The sequence below is a fragment of the Pygoscelis adeliae genome, unplaced genomic scaffold (assembly GCF_000699105.1).
Source record: "Pygoscelis adeliae isolate BGI_AS28 unplaced genomic scaffold, ASM69910v1 Scaffold797, whole genome shotgun sequence".
Lineage (NCBI taxonomy): Eukaryota > Metazoa > Chordata > Aves > Sphenisciformes > Spheniscidae > Pygoscelis > Pygoscelis adeliae.
In genome coordinates this window covers 124,523-140,961 of record NW_008825230.1, presented here as the reverse complement: position 1 = coordinate 140,961, position 16,439 = coordinate 124,523, and the positions used below count along the sequence as shown (strand labels likewise).

At 38.2% G+C, this 16,439-nt stretch overlaps 1 protein-coding gene across 1 annotated transcript in view; it reads right to left on the bottom strand.

The window, feature by feature from the left end:
* The window catches only part of PLCE1 (phospholipase C, epsilon 1), a 102,712-nt gene that overhangs the window by 26,786 nt on the left and 59,487 nt on the right, over nucleotides 1–16,439 (bottom strand). Inside the window, exons 5-13 of the mRNA XM_009329287.1 lie at nucleotides 15,375–15,633; nucleotides 14,453–14,661; nucleotides 11,863–11,904; nucleotides 9,495–10,161; nucleotides 8,813–8,995; nucleotides 7,815–7,929; nucleotides 7,273–7,432; nucleotides 1,177–1,299; nucleotides 955–1,091 (exon numbers count right to left, since the gene is read on the bottom strand). Of these exons, the coding sequence (XP_009327562.1) occupies nucleotides 955–1,091; nucleotides 1,177–1,299; nucleotides 7,273–7,432; nucleotides 7,815–7,929; nucleotides 8,813–8,995; nucleotides 9,495–10,161; nucleotides 11,863–11,904; nucleotides 14,453–14,661; nucleotides 15,375–15,633 (1,895 nt within the window). The remainder of the gene's footprint in view (nucleotides 1–954; nucleotides 1,092–1,176; nucleotides 1,300–7,272; nucleotides 7,433–7,814; nucleotides 7,930–8,812; nucleotides 8,996–9,494; nucleotides 10,162–11,862; nucleotides 11,905–14,452; nucleotides 14,662–15,374; nucleotides 15,634–16,439) is intronic.

Below are 16,439 nucleotides of genomic sequence, written 5' to 3'. Positions count from 1 at the left end.
AAGAAAAAAAAAGGAAACATAAATATAAGCTATATAATTATGTGTATTACATGTACTGTATAGAATATAATGTAATATATAATACACATGACTATCTGACTGAATATTTTAGCACTGACATAGTAAATTATAACAAAACAATCTTGTTTTATTCACTAATAGAAGAAAGAGTATTAAGTATGTACAAAGACAGTGGGAATGGACTATAAGTGTTCAATTACTATAAACAAAATCTGGAACCTTTAACATGGATTCACACCCTCTCACACACTGTCACCCAGGATGCTCCTGCTTCCTCTCACCGCCACGTACAGCCTCAAAGTCTTTCCTTTGCTGTGTACAACCCCATACCCTTCCTGTGCGATCACCATATATCTTCTTCCAGTCCCATATGCCAATTGTACTGTACCCTCCCCAAAGGCTGCTTTGCAGAAAGACTGTTTTCTTTAAATGTGGACAAAGCTTCAGACTTAGATTATGGTAACTGGGAATGTAAAGGGGGACAGAGGTTTCCTTCCCCCTTTCCTTCCACATAAAGCAGATCTACTAGGAAACCAGATAGGAAAAAAACAACCAAATGAGACACAGGGCACAGCCTCCTCCTTTCTCCTCCCTCCATTTGCTCAGTGTTTTAGCCCTTCCAGAGCTCCTGCAACCAGATACAGATCCCTGTGTTGGGCCCAGCTGCTCAGCAACAAGTTTTATGCCTCTGCTATACCGGTTACAAATGTATCTGGCTAATGTAAAGCAGGAATACTTTTCCTCCCCTTCGTTTCTGAACAAAGAACCTGTCTTACATCCTGCTAACTAGGTATTAGTGGGGGTACAGCAGCAATCCTCTACTTAAACTTATAATTGATAGTTCTTTATGAGACTGACTGAGACACTTTTTCTTAAGCCCAATAACTGAAGCTGTTCAGCAGTCTAACAGCTGTATTCTCCTCTTTAACAAACCTAAATCAGGCTGGAATCCACTGCTATTTTCATCAATCTTCAAATTAGTGTAAAGTGGAGCAGGGTCTAAACCAGATCGATTGCAAGGCACAGCATAGACATCGAAAAGGTCTTTCAGATCCTTGCGGCTACGGACACTGTGAAAAGAGTTGAAAAGTTAAAGTTTTGCTCTTTTGAAAACTTGGATGAATGAGATCAGTACAGAATAAAAATACATTTTACCTGAAAGATTTGAAGAGCTCTACAAATTCCACAAAAGTCATGTTACTATCAGACACCATGAAGTTCTGAAACCCCTTCATTCCTCCTTTAACGCGGCCATGCCAGCTACTGCTGCTCCATGTGCTAAATCAGAAAGAGACTGCTGTAGTTTGGTTACGTTAAATTTCTACTTTTTGAAATATTACATGTTACTGCATTAACACTTTATTTGTGCTCTCCTTAATGCATTTATTACCAATATCTGGAAGAAGCAAATAAAGCAGTATCTTACAAGATGCATAAGGACAGTTTGTACCTTCTTGTTTTATAGCAGCTATTCTTTTCCCTCAAGACAACTGCAGACTTTGCCAGAATTGATAATGTATATGCATGCTATTTAAAATTCCTCCATGTGCAAAAGAGCCTGATGCAAATGGCACAAATGAAAGCATTCTCGTTTTCCCTTTAAAGAAAACAATGCCAGTATTTTTGTAGTGCAGGCTGTTTATGAGGTTCGTTGAAGATTTGCTAAGGCAAAAATAAAACGGATGTAGAATTCCTTAAAGCTCTGTGCTGTCAAAATAAAATAGTAATATTCTGACAAGACATGCAAGAAAAACAAATATATTCCTTATGCACCTGGCATTTCTTATATCTGGAAGCATTAAAGGTGCAGACTTTAAGAAGCATAACCCTTCCCCATTCCTGGCACTCAACCCTCACTGTTTCCCAGCCAGCCCATGGGCTTCCCAGATACTTCCCAAGAACAGTCAGGATTATCATCAGATACCTCACAGACAGGTCAAGGTACAGTCCTCCTCTTCTTTTAGGCTTGCACAGTAGCCTCTGGAGGCCATTTCCTTCTAAAACGAGGTTCTAATGATTTCCTCCTTTCAGCTTTGTAGGCTGAAGGAAGGAAAGCAGACTGGAATTTCTTGAGAGCAAAGGCAGAAAACGATCACAGAAACAACTAGCTGTTTGGTGCTAATTATTTTAGTTGACTTGAGTAATACCAAACCCAGCCAATTTCTTTATAACTGCAATTGTTAACCTAAGTTGTGCAGCTGAACAAAGTTTTTGAAGCAGAACCAGTACATTTCCAAAAGCCACATCTCAAAATCTTTAGGCTACTACAGGATTTACACTAGTAAGTGTAGTTAGGCCCCAGCTTGAACTATCCCTTGAGCAGTATGAACAAGTCCTTAGTGAATTTCATGTACTCATTTGCAATGATGGGCCGAGCTCTTGAGCCCCTTCCTGGGCCTGAACACCAATGAACACACACTGCAGGAATGGGATCCACCAGCACCAGCATCCTGAAAAGCAAAAGATCTAAGCAGCCAGCACAAATATCAAGAATTGTCTAGTTTAAACCGTAACTAACTCAGTTACAGTATTTGTTTCAAAATACCAGACTAGGTGACCGTGTGTCAGACTTTATTGCTCTGTAATGTTCAAATCTACAAATCCATTAATCTATGAATTCTGCCATCAGGTTCAGTACAAACAGTTCCAACAGCTGTGATGGAAAAACAGGACCAGCTTGTTGTCCAGTGTTTGTAAAGACATTTGTAGTCACCTGCTGCTAGCCGGCGGCTTTCTACATAAATATGCTAGATCAGATTCCTCAGTTCACTCCTGGCCTGGGATGGATGGATGCATTTCAAAACAGAATGTGATTTAAAAGTATTAAAACAATACCACCTACTTCAGTTGATAATGTTCAATTTGTTTGACATCACTATGGCAAATACTGACATACTGCATATAACTTTTTGGCTAAAATCATTCCTCACATTTTTATCAGACAAGAAAAATAAACCATGATGAGGAAAGTCTCTTGACTCCAGAAAACAGACTGGAACTGTAGAGTACCGAATGGAAGACCAGCAGCAGATAATAATGCTCAGCATTTCACCAGATCTGATCACTAAAGAGTATCTTCCACAATCATTCCATGGGTAATAAATACAGGTTGTTAAAAAAAAGGCAAAACCCCCAAGAAAACTGCACTATCACAACAACCAAAGCTGTAATTAGTAGCAGTCTGGATTATAGCTGTATACAGCTAACAAGAGAGGCGGTTTACACTCTCTTCACAAAAAAGCCCCCATCTCTAATTTTCCATATCCTCTTATCTGTTTCCCAGTGGCGTTACCACCCTTATCCCCTGCTTCCTCCACCTTACAGGCAGCACTAGATTTCCAAAGAGCTTGGGAATTTGCTAGATGTACATCTGCTTTAAAAGAATGACAGAAGACAGCTGCAGGCTACCTGTGTTTGGAAATTATCTGGACATCTGGATTCTACAAGCATTTATTCTCAACGTAAATTATTTGTCAGGAGGTCAGGAATAATAAGGTTGTGAGTTATATAGGTAAAAATACCGTTTTTAATTTTCTACCTATAAGAATTACTATTATTTAAAATGTACAACAAAGATAGCCAGGTCCTCCTCTTTTTAAATTGCTGTCATCATATTTAGGGTTTTTTTTTTTCCCACTTTAAGAAATTTTATTTTATTTAGCTGTCCTGGTTTCGGCAGGGATAGAGTTAATTTCCTTCCTAGTAGCTGGTACAGTGCTGTGTTTTGGATTTAGGGTGAGAACAATGTTGATAACACATGGATGTTTTTAGTTGTTGCTAGGTAGTGTTTATACTAGTCAAGGACTTTCCAGCTTCCCATGCTCTACTGACTGAGAAGGCTGGAGGTGCACAAGAAGCTGGGAGGGGGCACAGCCAGGACAGCTGACCCCCACTGGCCAAAGGGATATTCCATACCATGGGACATCATGCTCAGTATATAAAGCTGGGGGAAGAAGAAGGAAGGGGGGGGGACATTTGGAGTGGTGGCGTTTGTCTTCCCAAGTAACCGTTACGCGTGATGGAGCCCTGCTTTCCTGGGGATGGCTGAACACCTGCCTGCCCGTGGGAAGTAGTGAATTAATTCCTTTGTTTTGCTTTGCTTGCGTGCGCAGCTTTTGCTCTACCTATTAAACTGTTTTTTATCTCAACCGATGCGTTTTCTCACTTTTACCCTTCCAATTCTCTCCCCCATCCCACTGCGAGGGGAGTGAGCGAGCGGCTGCGTGGTGCTCAGTTGCCAACTGAGGTTAAACCACGACATTAGCGCTTTCTCACTTGGTGGAGACGATCTAATTTACTGGTCAGGTAAAGTTAATGCACATATTATACAGCAAGAGAAAGAGAAGAAGAACTAGAAACCTCTCTTGCTCTCCTCCTCCTAGCTGCTATACTGCAGCTAACAATCATTTGTTACCAGCTCAGCTTTCTGTGCTGCAAAGGTTTCTGCTCCCCGCTCTCCTAAGCTCTGGGTTCTGTGAGGGATCATACACTCACCTAACGTGCACCACCAGCTCATGTCCAACACTGCCTCCAACTATGAAGCCTTGTCAGTGTTTGAGTCTAAATCCAGATGCTAATCTGAATTAATAAACTCTGTTGGCTCTAATCTGTGCTGAGCCATAAAAAAGCGTACAAGCACTCCCAGTGGATCCTGTATTTCCTACGTTATTTCATTATCTAGGTCATTCCAACTTTCTGTTACTTTGGAAAATGGATACTTCCTTTTAAGTTATGATGCTACTGACAAAACTGGTTGGGTATAACTAAGTATATAACTTGATTTTTATGAGACTGCAGAATTAACAACAAAAATGGTGCAAAAAGAGACAAAAGATGTCTGTGTTCAGCCTGTGTGGGCTCCCAGACTTACTTTGCCTGTGTATCGCCACTGTTAAGGGCAGCAGCTTCCAGGAAGAATATTGCGTTGCTCGCAGTCTATACGTACCACAGCTTGTGGACGACTGCCCCAGTCTGCTCCTCTGTCAGTTATATCTACACTGCTAAAGGCATCCATCCTGCCACTTTTTCTGAGTGGGGCAGAAAGGCTCAAGTTCACATTGCTCTGCACTGCCCAGCAATTGGCTCAGGTCTGGTCTGGTCCCCCGTGGTGCTTGCCTGTCTCTAAGACATTATTTTCATTTTTGGTGCGTGTTCTACCTGAAGTGGCTGAAATAAGCTGTGGCATATGTTATTGCCTGACAGACTGCCATTTATCTAATGCAACACAAAGCAATAGGACATGCCATGACTGTGGGTGGATTGCCCGAAGATACAATCCTTGCTGGGAGTGTGTCCTATAAGACAGTATATTGTAGATAGTTTGAGACTGAGTAAGCTCTCCATCCATACTATCTAATTACAGAAGTCCCTGGAGCAAATATTCCCAGAACTGCACCTAAATTCCATCTTGGAGGCAATCAGCTGGTTTACTCTAAAAGAGATCCCAGGAGTGAATTAATACACATATAGGGTGGATGATCACAGGACTTCGCAGCAAAGCAGAGCCAACTATGTGATAGCTTAGACTTACTGACCACAGTTGAGGCACTACAGATACTTATTTCTTTTAGCACACATGAAGTGTCCACGCACATTGAAACTGGCAAGCACAATTCAGACCTATCAAGGGTCCGAAGGGTAAATACCAAGAATAAAACTCTCTCCAGTGCTCCCAGTCTCTTAACAGCTCATGAAAACTGGGTCAAGGTAATGGATAAAACACATAATTCTGTTCTGAGGAAGATTTCCTCAGGACAGATGAAACAGCCATACAGCTGTATCCTGAGCAAATTCTAGCAAGTAGGGTCATATCAAGTTGGGGAGAGCTCTACCAAGCGACGCTGTGGAGTATCCAGACAACTTTGCCAGGGAAAACCTGTCATAACTTGGGAAGGCCCACAGTGCTAAGCTGTGCAGGGATCCAGGACTGAGAGGATTTAAAGGAACATTAGCTGTCCTTCCCCCAGGAATGCGAGTTCTCCGTTGAGCCTTTTAATCTCATTTAGAGAACAGCAATTATTTTTGGCATAAAAGCAAAAAGCAGATTTGCAAAACAGAAGAGCATTTTCCAGAGGTAGTATAGCAGTATTTCTTCAGTTTAATGTAAAAGAAAGCTGTTCCATTCCTTAAAAAAAAAATAAGAGAGATGTCTTACAGGGATAAAGCCTAGTCGGGCATGTTCATCCCATGGTTGTGAATGACAGTGAAGAACAAAAAGTAAAGAACATAGTAAGAGTCTCAGAAAGCAGTGTTAAAAGGAGAAGCAGCCAACCACAGATGTCCACAGGTGGCTCTACTACTCACATCTATTGCCAAACCCAACCGTTTTAAGTGTAAAAAAAATCCCTAAGAAATACACAACATAAACCATTACACAAGACTTGTCTCGTCAAAAATAATGCTCTACCAGCAGCAGTAATCTCTTCCATTGTTTACCATTGCTCTCCTGGAAACCCCAAGATTCATACTCATACCTATATCTCAGTATTCATTCTGTTAAAAGGCACTGGAAGGCGTCTGTTGAGACTGTCTTCTTGTATGTTATAAAGTACCATCCACATCCCTGACATATTATCATCGTTATATTATTATTACTACAACTACCACCACCACCACCGCCATTATTACCATTCACAGAATTAATACATTAGTGCACTATGTCACTGCACAACCACAGCATGACCTTCTGCACTGCCTAAGTGACGCAAAAAGAATGAATGTTCAAGGAGGAGAGGCCTGTAAGAGAAAGATTTCAAATCTGTTCCTCCAATTATTCCCCGAGACAGTACTGCAATCACCACCAGGCATGTCAGTAAAAGTTAATACTCCCCCACGTAGAAATGACTTGCGCTGAGAAACCACAGAACTTGAGTTCACACACCTATAACATTTCTGTTGATTTTCATTATACAGAGGACATCTATAATTATATTTTGGAGAAGATCTGGAGAAAGAGTTAAACTCCGTATTTGTGAACTTTTGGAACAGCATTCCAATCTGCTTCTGTAACAGACAAACTGAAGCATGCTGCTCAGGGACGTGCTACAAAGCCATCCTCAGATTCATGGTATTTCAGCTTAAATGGCCTATGTTGTTCTACAATGTGGTTTAGATGTCTATCAAAAGGCTAATGACATTTCTGGCATTGTTTTTGTCAGATTTCATCAGTTTGGCACAAAAACCACATTTGATGATAATTAAGTAACAGTAACTTTTTTTCTTCTTAAATCAAAGCATTGATTTTGTCCTTACCTAGACTGACTCTTGCTTGAAGACATTACAGGAGAGGAGACTGGTCTTGCTGGTGAAGATGATGTAGCTCCTAAATTAGGAGATCCAGATACTGTCAGAGAGTGAGCCCTTCTTGATGGCAGGTTGTTAGATGGAGGAGCATTAATAATAATATTTTGATCTATGGAGAAAACAAGTTTGCAGCACAATTACAACATCTGGCCCAATGAAAGTGCTTTTGTCCAAGAGACCTATATCATAATTTATTAACGCACAGTAAGACACTGAAAGGATTCTAGATTTGTTCCAAGACAGTCAAAAAGATACATTCTGAACAACACATATATCCATTTCATCAGAATGGAAAGGAAGTGTTACTGAAACTAAATGAAAGAACAATCATGAACAACTAAAGAAATGAATTTAAGTTTATAGCATTTGCAGTTTCAACTGCAAAAGTAGTTTTATATCATAAATGTACTTTTAACACCATAAAAAATGTCTGTATAAAGACTTTGAGCAAAACCCTGAGAGACTTTTAAGTACTGAAGCTATTTATCTACCTGGTTCTTGTTCATCAACATCTTGAGGATCCGAACCGCTTCTATTACGATATTCCTTACAGCTTTTTGCCTTCCGAGTTGCCATTTCATCATCAGTGGCCTCTCCACTTTCACCCTACAAATAATGAGCACCGTCATAAACATCCCAAAAACACTACTTTTCCCCATTCTTTATCAGTGTAATCTGTAACAAAACCATGAGACAAATCAGCTGTTCCTTATGAAACAGATTCCTGTAAGGCCGATACCAGTAGAAAAGAGACAACTTAAACAGGATACATAGTGAAGTGTGGGACTGTTAGGTGTTACCTCAGTTTGACATCACACAGAAGACGACAATGATCACGCCTCTCTAAAGTGCTGCAGCTGGTTTTACACTATTCCGCTGGTGCTTAGGAGCCCTAAAGAGGATGGATCTTGTCATTTGAGGATCTCCCCTACTTGCTCACCGGAACATGTGGATAGCACCGAGCTGCTAGTCCCTGGATTTTCCTCTCTCCTGGCTATTACTGAAAGTGGTTGAGTCCAGGAAAAGAGAGGAGACTGCCAGATGAAGTCCAGTGATCCTGTCAGCCACGTAAGATAAAATTGCGTGCTAACCTGAGGCGGAATAACTGTGGTGGTGTTTTTGAGAACATGAAAACAAAAAGGAGCAGAGAAACTGACACCAGCCTCCAAACACCATTTTGCACATTAGTATTTTTATTATTAGCAACATTTTACCTTTATACTGAGGTAGCACCTAAAGGTATCAACAAGATTCTGTCCCCTTCTCCTAGCCCCAGTGCCCACATGTCCTGAGAATGCTTCAAGCATGAGAAAAGAAACCCAAACTAATGGAAAACAATAAGCCCAAAACCTGAAACTGCAATAAGCAGTTTTAAAATTATCATCTAACTTCTTTTCTCTGGTTCAGAATACACAGTAAGTGTAGGAAGGAAACAAATCAGCCAGCTAAACAACAAAATAATAATAAAATGAATAATAAAATATTCTACCCTCATGAGTACTTTCTTCTTTTTCTTAGCTGCGCTTATTCCCAGAGTGTTGTTTCTCTGTACACTAGGTTTCTCGGTGCTTTTGGTGAGAGTTCCCGTGCTTGTGTTTCTTGCACTCCATCGTCTGCCTCCGAACAGTTCAACAGCCTGAGCCAAGGTTGGGCCTTCAAACCTTCCATCCTCCTACAAAAATTCTCAGCATTAACAAAACAAGGAGAGTAAGAACAGACACATTTTCTTAAGCAATAATATAGACATCTCTAAGGAACCAATGAAAGACAAAACATCAAGAGGAGGCAATTTTTAATTACTGCATGAATACCAAAGGGCTATTTTGTTTGCTATTTGGGCTTTTTTTCTGGCCCTAACTCTCATCGCTCAGTTTTTCAGCACCCTTTTCAAGTACAGTCATTGCTTTTTCTTTAATAAAATACTTATTCCAAAACTCCAAACATATGAAGAGCTTCATAATAAAAAAAAGATTTAACTTCAGTGTATTGAAAACATGCAAGGTTTGACAGAACATGATGTGGAGAATCAGACCTTATTGACTTAAGCTGTGTTACAAAGCTGGAGATTTGGCGCTCATCTTTAATCATAGCTTACTTATAATAGAAACTGCATTACATTAAGTTGTTGACATCTTTGAACTTTTCTTATACAAAATCACAGCATCTTTTACCTGGTAAAGGCTGACATACTGTTTCCGTAGCCACTGTAGTCTTTGATCAGGGAATCTCCTCATTTTCCTTACAGCTTTAGTCAATTCCAGCAATCCATCATATAGCATTCTGGCAGTATATTTTGGAGCAACAAAGTGCAGCAACTTATTATCAGTAGTCTGAAGTCCATAAAGTAGTGTTATACCATTTTCTTCTAGGGACATATTACAAAGTTTATTTTGAACACACACAGTGTGCATATCAATGCCAGAGTGTCCCATATATACAGCCTTGGCTGAAAACAAGTCCAAAAAACCTTCCACTAGTCCAGTATTACCAAGAAACTGGTATTTACCAAGCTCAGCAGCGTTACCCAGCACACTCAGTTTTGCCTTAGCATTTGCAGGGCACACCGTTGTGGGTTTTGTCCAAGTCAAAGTACTATTGTCAGGCTGAAGTTGAAGAAAGCAACGCGCTGAGAGATGTGTCTCCTGGTCGTAATGAATGACGGTTGCCCCTTGTTGCATGAACTGATGGACATCAGCCCTGATAGATAACACGTACCAGGGAATGAGTTCTATCCCATGGCAGAAAGCCTTTTGTTGCTCTTCTGTTGAATTTGTGTCCCACTCCTTCAACTGCTCAAATATATCACTTTCAGAATCTGAAAGATCTCCAATTATAAACCTGTAAGTGAACAAAGATGAGAGACTTCTATTTAGTGATACGTGTGCTGATTTATGCTATGACTGATGAGTATTTTTTCTGCTGTAGTTTAAATAAAAAGAATACTATTGTCACTATATAATTTGGACTTACAGGAATATCTGTAGTTTTTACAGTATTACAATTTATGCTATTGCAATTTTGAATTAGTTAATAGATGCTGCTACAATTAATTATAGTTCCTGTAACAATATAGTTATATTTTCTTAGAACTTTCCAAACATTACATAACAATACAAAACTTCAGTTTGGATCTTAAAGGCAAGTGATTCCAGTTTCTAAATCCACAGCATAAGATTGCTTCACTTGAAGTATCAAGTACCGTATGCGGAAACTGTTAGCAGGATCTAGTGGATTGAAGACAGGACTTCTAATCTCTGTTCTATTATTGATTTAACGTGCAGACCTTTCACACTATATAGTTCTCTGATTAACACTTGTAAAACAGCGGTTAAAATACATGCCTTCCTCATAAGAATGCAGCAAGAATTTTATCGGATACTTTCCATTAGAAAATTTAATTTCACTCAAGCAAAATATTAACACGAAACTTGTATGCAGCAACAAAAATTTTTGAAATATTTTACCATAATTAGAAACAGTAGATACAGAGCAACAACATGAACTAATAAATGAGGTAGTTTTATTTAAACTTCTTTACTACAGAAGCTTCTAACATGTATGAATGAACAAATGTTCAATATTTTGATACTGCTTTAATGAACATAAAAAAGAGCAAACTGTTCCATGTACAGCAGAACTAATGAAGCACATTTTCCTAAGGATATCCGGCCAATAAAATGCAAAACAGCTTCCTCTGAATATTCTTCAAGGCATCTTGTCTTAATACCCTCAGTGCTTCCCCTTCATATCGCCACAGTACTCTCAGCTCCTGCCCATGTCCTAACAACTGAGCAAAAGACAATTCATGTTGTGACTTGTTCCAAGTCACATATACTATCTCCCTAAGCTGAACAGCATGGATAACCATTAGCTCTTCTTCAAACTCTTCTCTCCCCAGGGCACTAATTAGTTTGAATTTTTCCCTTATTCCATACATCAATTCTAATGATTCCTTTATGAATTTATTAACCAGTGAGAGCTCTACCTTTCCGCCAAATTTAGCTAAAAGTGGCCAACAGGCTGAGGATTTATTGCTTGTGGTGAAGGGACTGACAAAGGCAGAATAACTGTATCAGCCTTAACTGCAGCTCTATTTCCTTAAGAAATCTTCCTAAAAATAAAGGTCATGCATTATAACTGAGCCGGAACTTACTGTCTTACCAGAGTCTTACCAGACACGTGTACATTAAAATATTTACCTGTATTATACAAGATTAAGATTTTCAAATTAAACAAACAACTGAAGCAGCTCTTTCTCCCCCATGTCCTCAAAACAATCAAATAAGTCTCTGCAAAAATGCTAGAAAATGTATTCTTAGACTAGATGTGCATGGCTGGAGGAGTCTAGTATAGTGGAGACAGAAACGGCAGAGCTTCATTTATGCCTTATTTCACATTTGATAACACTGGCATGCTGCAGATTAAAATGTACAAGAAGCAGGTAAGCCAAGCACACACACGTAATCATATACAGAAACATAACCTCTGACATGAGCTGCCAAAAGCAACACAGCTATCAATTATTGAGAACACACTTACAGGGCTCGCTTTGAATCAGAAGCTTTCTTTACATGGGCTGCACTGAGATGCAAGGAAATGAAAACAAAGGATAAAGGAAACATTAAAACAGATTGCAGTTTTAGAGGAGAAAATTGCATGTGATACAAAAAGGAAAAAAATTGAGGTTTCCCCCTATTATTTTAAAAGGTATTTACTGTAATTAGGAAAGCTTAAAAGTGAAGATGAGATCAGACTAATAAAGCAACGCATCAAAGTTTAGAGTATCTTAATAGGTCATTTGATTAACCATTCTATAAAAACTGTATTTCAAACTTGAAACTTTTTGTCTTTTCCTACCTACCTTTGTTTACTTGAGAACTGTCAAGATAGAGTTCTAATAAAAATTAAAGTTTGATATTTATCTGGCATGTACAGAAAGTCAGGGTGATTAAACAGGTCACTGATTATGCAGTGTTAGAGTTTATTTGCTAACACAACTAGGAAAGTAATTATACCCACTGATTTTATTAGATGCCTTTTGTTTTCTTCAAATCAAACTAACCTATCAGCTTTGGTGGGTTCATGTTCCACAATACCAATCCTCATCAGCAAAAGGCAAACTAATTGAAAATCTCCCTTGCAATTTTAAAGTAACGAGAAACATGTTACACAGTGTATTTTTCTGCCTTTATGACCACAATACTACAATTATCAGGCAATACATAATTATTGTATAATTTGGATTTTATAATGCTGTATGCAGATATGACAGGTCTCACAAGAAAGAGACCTAAGTTTCTTCCTTAGAACCCTTTAGTTGTTCACAGCATTAAAAATAAACCAAACATTGCAGCCTCCATACAACAGGGACAACAGAATATGGCCCTTCTGCCTCTGCAGCAATTTGTTCCTGTGCCTCACCCAGCTTTCTGAATGCCCAGGAAAGATATGGCAGGTGAATAAGGAATTTCCAAAGTCTATGAGGTACTTGAGCTAAATTAACACTTTCAGAAGTATTTTTCTACAAGTCATTATGCTGTTAAAATCAGTACTTGCTGCACCAGAACTACAGATACTAGTAACTGAGTAGTTAGTAGCCTGAATCAGGAAACATAACTTTAATCACCTATCTGCAGTTTTGTTCATTTAAATTTTAAACTTTCATTTCAGTGTCATATTAGCTTATTTTTTTGCATTTAATTCCTACTTTAATTAGAGTGGAACTTACTAGAGTCTGTTTAAATATAAAGCATAAATAACTAATTTACCAAGAACTGATTTCATAAGCATGTAACAAAGAGAACTTCATTTTCTCCACACTGTTCTTTTACATTCAAATTCTACTTTGTTCATCCAAGTGAAATGTTGACTGTGACCGTGAATTGCAAGCTGATTTTAAAGCATATCACTTAATGAAAATAATTCCTGGAAGAAAGCATTTGAACTGAAGTAGGTCAAGAGACAACACAAATGGACAGAGAAGTGGGACTGCCTTTCTTGACTTAATCTACTGCTCCACTTTCCAGAAGCAACTAAAGCCAGATGTGAATAATTCTATTAGAAACCATTCTTTCAGGAAATAATGATTATTTATTTGAAATGAAATTTAGAAATGCATGTTAATGAAATAAATGCATTTAAAACAGGAAGATGGTAGTTCCTTCTCAAGCAGTCACTTATTAGATTTTATGTGTAAGTAGCTGAAATACGTTGGATGCTTCTGAACATATGGATATTTCTGATACACATTATCAACAAAATACCTCAAGCAGTGACCTAAGCATGCTCTTTCATGCAAGCCCTCACATAATTTTACAGCACTTCACCTCTGAACAGTACAGTTTTGTCACTTAATTTGAAGTTACTCTAACACAGTTACTTAGTTTAAAGCTGACCCACCTATGTCTACATGCGCTGCAACTTTGCTGCAAAGCAACGTTCTAGAAGATCAAGTGATGTCTTAAACTTTGCATTTACTGTATTTCTTGCTGGTGAATAGTACAGAATATACCAGGTCTTCAAAGTGAAAATCTGAGATTACTCAATACTGGGCTTCTACCTGGGGCACAATTAAGTAAACTTCTATGCAAAACAGCAGGACTACAGCAACCTGAACATTCAAAAAATGTGTACTGACTTACAAATGCTTTCTGGACATAATTTAAAAGCCTCAAATGAACATGTCCTTAAAAGAAGAGGTCTTCTGAAGGATAATAAATAACCTTTATTTTGAAGGGGGCAGAACACTGCCCGAGCGTGCAGAATATAATGTTCTGAACTCTGATAACAGATATGTCCTGGTGCTATTCCTGTCACCACAGATCAAAATTGTAATCATAACTGTGGATTTTTAAAGCTCTATGTGTAAGACGAAAAGGATTTACCCTTATCGTGAGAGGAAGTACTTACATCATGAGGGAAAATATAACTATACAGAGCGTTTCCAAGCATTTGGGTATCAGATACTTAGCATAACTCCAAGGGGGAAAAGTTCTGAATTGGAAGAGGATAAATACAAGGGAAGATGTTAAAGTCAGCCTTATTTCTAAAAGCGAGCCTTGGTAGAAGGAAATTAAAGATTAAAAACATGAAATATACAGGTGACGATAGAAAATAAAATGAGACCTACTGGTACCGGTTCTTGTCCTTCAAAGAGTTTTTTCTTGAATCTCTCCCTTCACTAAAATTATCTTCACCCTCTTCAGATTCCAAACTGCGATTGCAGCTCCGAATAGTTTGAAAGATATTGTTTGCTGTTGATTCTTTTTCTGGATTATTTAAACCATCTTGGCCTACTCGTTGCAAGAAATTATCTTGTCCACTGTAATCTGAAACAAACTAGAGATATCTAAAAGATTAGTATAGTAATAAATAGAATATTGTGTCATCTACTTCTCACTGGAGAAATTTTACAAGAATTAAGAATATTTAGCATGTATTTCCTATTAGCTTCTAATGGGATTTTGTACCTACTTCCAATCCTAAACAGACCAAATGACTGCATAAATCAAGTAACATAAATTACAAGAACTCCTGCAAACTTTTTAAAAGCCTCAGTCTTAATCTTTTCATGTAATAGCGGCATTTTTCTTTTAAAACCAAAATGATAAAACTCAAAGGAATTGCTTCTTGTCATAGAGGAAAAGCTTGATCCACTGAGCTTCTGAACTCCGTTTTTAAGGAACTGAAAACCTTCCAATTCCCAATGAGTTAAATGGAAGGTCAGAGCATTTAACAGAAAATAGTTACATCCTTAAGGATTTACATACTTACTTTACCCAAAGTATAAACATGACCCTTTGGTACTAACTTTAATTTCTCAGTACTCCAATACTGAACTAGGTATAAACAACCAAATGTAAATTGCTACAATAACTATGGGAATTAAATTGAGGTCCATGTAACTGAACAGTCTGGTAACAGTCTGGTTTAGAAAACTTTAATTAGATAATGCCTTTGTATAAAATAATAAATAATATAAAATAAAAAAATACAAAATAAAGCACTGGATGGCTATGAACATAACCTCTTAGACTATCAATCTCATTTACCTCTAATGTTTCATCCTGGGAGTTATACCGTGGACAGAGTCTGATGAGGCTTGATGCTCCATCCAAAACTTCACAAAGCTCTTTTAAAAATACACCACAGAAAGGAACGACTTTACAGCCTGGAATATTGAGTGCCCGGTTGACCACTTTCCTGTATTCAGATGATGACTCATGTTGTGCCATAGCATCTTTCAGACTTCGCATGGTTTCAATATCAGACTGGTCCATAAATTGCCACATTTTTAAAACTTTTCTTGACCTATTGCAAAAAGAGATCACAGCATTTATTACAAAAATTAAAAACAATTTATATTCAAGTTCAACACTCGCAGCATATATGTAATAGAGGAAATTATCATCACTATTGAGAAATGAATGAATGAAATCAAGATCGTTATTTTTATGAAAATTCTTGTTGGTGGACCATTTTCCTCCCTTTGAATTATTAAAGAACAAAACTAAAAAGGAGAAACAAGCAGTCTGATCTACTGGAGTAACATCTGACATTTTAATAAAAGCCCAGCTGCACAAGACATACAAGCAGGCTTTCTAACATTTTCACTGTGTCATTGCCTTAAATTTATAAGGGCCTGGGAAGAAATAAGAAAAGATTAAGGAAATGGTATAAAGATAAACCAGATGGTTTATTACAAATTCCTTTAGTTGTATTATGAACAATCCATAAACGTTGCAAAAGTGTTTTGGTTTTTTTTAAATTACATTTATTTAAAATAATTTATATTGATTTTTTTTCCCCATTTCACTCAGAGAATAAATTATTTATTTTCATGGAAATAAATAAATTGGGACCATGTTCCAGCTCTCAGGCACCAATGCAGTGCTGCAGCTGAAAAGAATCTTTGATTTCAAACAGAAATACCTCCTGATGCTCCCCGAGGACTGCGAGTATCACTGGGAGGTCTCTCACCTTCTGAGCTCTATGTCTGTGCAATGGTACGGCCTTTCTACCCACCCCAGCCCCAGACATACCAAAAGGTCTGCAGAAATGCTAACAGTAGAACGTCCTTAACCCCACTTTCTGTCCCTGTCCCGGAAACACTGCTA